The 3,091-nt window shown below is 44.4% G+C and overlaps 1 protein-coding gene across 1 annotated transcript; it reads left to right on the top strand.

Moving 5' to 3' along the window:
• Positions 1–880: 880 nt before the first annotated feature.
• LOC121634549 lies at positions 881–2,808 on the top strand. The gene is made up of 3 exons (XM_041977255.1): positions 881–1,132; positions 1,293–1,575; positions 1,694–2,808. Exons 1-3 carry the CDS (start codon positions 1,002–1,004, stop codon positions 2,393–2,395), a joined length of 1,116 nt encoding a protein of 371 aa, XP_041833189.1. The 5' UTR covers positions 881–1,001; the 3' UTR covers positions 2,396–2,808.
• The last annotated feature ends 283 nt before the right edge of the window (positions 2,809–3,091 follow it).

The following is a 3,091-nucleotide window of genomic DNA, read 5'->3' as shown; positions in this document are numbered from 1 at the left end:
ATTCACTTCCCATTACAAACATAGCCTTACCTTCCACAGTTTTACAATCAAATTTAACCCTTAAAACATTAATTAAGTCAGGTGTGTTGGAGTAGCGAAACATTGAAAATCTGCAGGATTGTGGCCCTTTGTAGGACAGAAGCTGTTGTAGATTATCCTGGTGCCCATTCCCAGTTCCAGTGTGTTCCTTTGTTTTCTCTTCTTGGTTGTCTTTTCTGTTTTATTTTATAATTCATCCCTTTGGGCTGGTTGTTCAAAAAATTTAATCCGGATAAAAGCTATCCGGATTAGAGAATCCCATTTTTCCGGACAGCAGATCACATAATCCGGATTACTTTTACAGTTTTTCTCTATTGCCAAAACACAAAACCCAGTACTCTAAACCAAATGACCAGTTGCCTAAACACATTTAGTAAAACTCCCCCCCTTTTGCCACAACCACAAACACAATTCACCTGTAGACACTGTTCACAAAACCCATCCCCTTTTTCTCAAAACTCAAAACAAAAATTGCCGTGCTAAAACACATTTTGCATATAACTCTGCTCCAATATGCATTGTGAAGCTCATGTGATGCAAAATGCTACCCACAATCAGCAAAACTTGAACACAATGAACATACCTGGTGCCAATCAGTAAACACAACGACTCATAATTGAAAACACCTATTGCAAATGATGTGACCACACCTATATAAGTCAGTGCAGTTTGCTGAAAGTTCAAAAACAAAAATGGATGATGAAGACAGAAGAAGAGGAGTTCGTGTCAGAGGAGGCAGAGGAGTTCGTGTCAGAGGAGGCAGAGGAGCGGGCCGAGGAGGGAGAGGAGCAGGTCAAGGAGGCAGAGGAGCGGGCCGAGGAGGGAGAGGAGCAGGTCAAGGAGGGAGAGGAGCGGGCCGAGGAGTGGGCCAAGGAGGGCGAGAAGCAGTCCAAAGAGGAGCAGGCCAAGGAGCGAGAGGAGAAGGAGGGCAAGCAAGACAACGCATTTTCATTACAGATGAAATGAGAGCAACAGTCATTGACCACGTCATTGTCCACGGCATGACAATGACCGAAGCGGGACAACGAGTCCAACCAAACCTCAGCAGATTCTCAGTGGGCACCATTATTCGGGCCTTCAGAGAACACAACAGGTACTGTATGTAGTAGTTTTTTAGTCACTACACTAGATATTCACAGTATACAGTAGTATAGTGGAGTGCACCTACATACAGACAAGTGCAATCATGGTTACAGTAAAAGTGTGTACTGCAAGGACCATTTCTGACCAAATGACTATGTTTGTTTCTCTAGAGTTGAAAGATTGCCATTTGCAGGTGGGAGGGCTTCCAGATTCACACCAGCCCAAGAGGTCCTCATTGTGGATATGGTTCGGGAGAACAATGTGATCAGACTACGGGAGATACGGGAGAGGATCATTGGTGACAATTTGAACTTTCCGACCATTGACAATGTCAGCCTGACAACCATAGACAGAGTCCTCAAGCGCCAGAGAGTAAGAATGAAGCAGGCCTATAGGGTACCCTTTGAGCGCAACTCTGGAAGAATAAAACACCTCCGTCACCAGTATGTGCAAGTAAGTACAGTACAATCCATGGCCTACAGTACTTTACATACAATACTATACTGTCGTACTGTAATGTGCTCTATTGACTGTCTTTCTGAACACCTGAAAACGCTATTTGTTTCCACAGAGGATGTTCCAGTTGGAGTCCATGGCCAGACCCCATGAATTTATATTTGTGGATGAGGCTGGCTTCAACCTCACAAAAAGGAGGAGGAGAGGCCGTAACATCATAGGACAGAGAGCTATCGTTGATGTGCCCGGCCAACGTGGAGGAAACATCACTCTCTGCGCTGCCATGAGTTCTAGAGGGCTTCTCCACCGGCATGCTGAACTTGGTGCCTACAACACTGAGCGTCTCCTCACCTTCCTAGGAGAGCTCAGAGATGTTTTGCATGACAATGACCACCTGAATGCTCGGCCAGCAGATCACCACGACCAGCAGATTCCTGGGCCAGCTGATCTTCCCATATACGTCATCCTCTGGGACAATGTTGGCTTCCATCTCAGCATCCAGGTCAGAGAGTGGTTTAACATCAATCAGCAATTCATTAATGTGTGTCTGCCACCCTACTCTCCGTTCCTAAACCCAATAGAGGAGTTCTTCTCAGCATGGCGGTGGAAGGTCTATGACCGCCAACCTTACACTAGAGAGAACCTTCTCAGGGCTATGGACCTGGCCTGTGATGATGTGGCTGTGGAGGCGTTCCAAGGCTGGGTGCGGCATGCCAGGGCATTCTTCCCACGTTGTTTGGCTATGGACAATATTGCCTGTGACGTTGATGAGGTCCTGTGGCCCGACCCAGCCCGACGACGTGATGCCTCTCCATGATTTCGGTGTCAACATACAACATACTGTGTCAATTTTCAACGTACTGTAATAAAAGAAATCGCACCCTGAACATTGTGTTCTCAATTGTTACTGTACAGTATCTATTGTGTGTAATGGATCCTCCATGGAGTTTAGTACTCATTTTTGCATTGAGTTGTGATATTACTGCATTTTCTGCATTATGTAACTATTCCCATGAAATGCACAAATCTATAGAAAATGCCCAAAACATATTTGAGAATAAATAAGGGTTGCTCAAATGCATCCTGGCAGTTGTGAAACTGTAAAAAGAACAGTCTCACACTGTGAAAATTGTGCTTTCAATTTTTTTGGTAATGTGGTTAATGATGCTCAGTAGTGTTTACATTTTTGCAGGCCTTGAGTGGTATTTTGGTGTCAGAGTTTGCTTTTGAGCATATGAGCAACTGTTTTGGTGTGATGGGTTTGCTTTTGAGCATATGAGCAACTGTTTTGGTGTGATGGGTTTGCTTTTGAGCATATGAGCAACTGTTTTTGGTGTGATGGGTTTGCTTTTGAGCATATGAGCAACTGTTTTGGTGTGATGGGTTGGTTTTGAAAAGAAACTGTGAGGTTTAGTGTACGTAGCTTTAGAAAAGTGTTTTGTGTTTAGAGTTTTGTGAAAAGTGAGGGCAGTATCGTGAAATGTGTTTAAGCAATAGAGAAAAACTGTAACCC

Source organism: Melanotaenia boesemani, chromosome 23 (assembly GCF_017639745.1).
Source record: "Melanotaenia boesemani isolate fMelBoe1 chromosome 23, fMelBoe1.pri, whole genome shotgun sequence".
Classification (NCBI taxonomy): domain Eukaryota; kingdom Metazoa; phylum Chordata; class Actinopteri; order Atheriniformes; family Melanotaeniidae; genus Melanotaenia; species Melanotaenia boesemani.
This window is presented reverse-complemented; position numbering and strand designations above follow the sequence as displayed.

What these genes read in the sequence shown, in the direction of transcription:
- LOC121634549 (XM_041977255.1), top strand. Translation starts at nt 1,002, where the DNA reads ATGAGAGCAACAGTCATTGACCACGTCATTGTCCACGGCATGACAATG. An exon ending in GCCTTCAGAGAACACAACAG is followed by an intron (nt 1,133 to 1,292) that starts GTACTGTATGTA and finishes TTGTTTCTCTAG; the next exon opens with AGTTGAAAGATTGCCATTTG. An exon ending in TCCGTCACCAGTATGTGCAA is followed by an intron (nt 1,576 to 1,693) that starts GTAAGTACAGTA and finishes TTGTTTCCACAG; the next exon opens with AGGATGTTCCAGTTGGAGTC.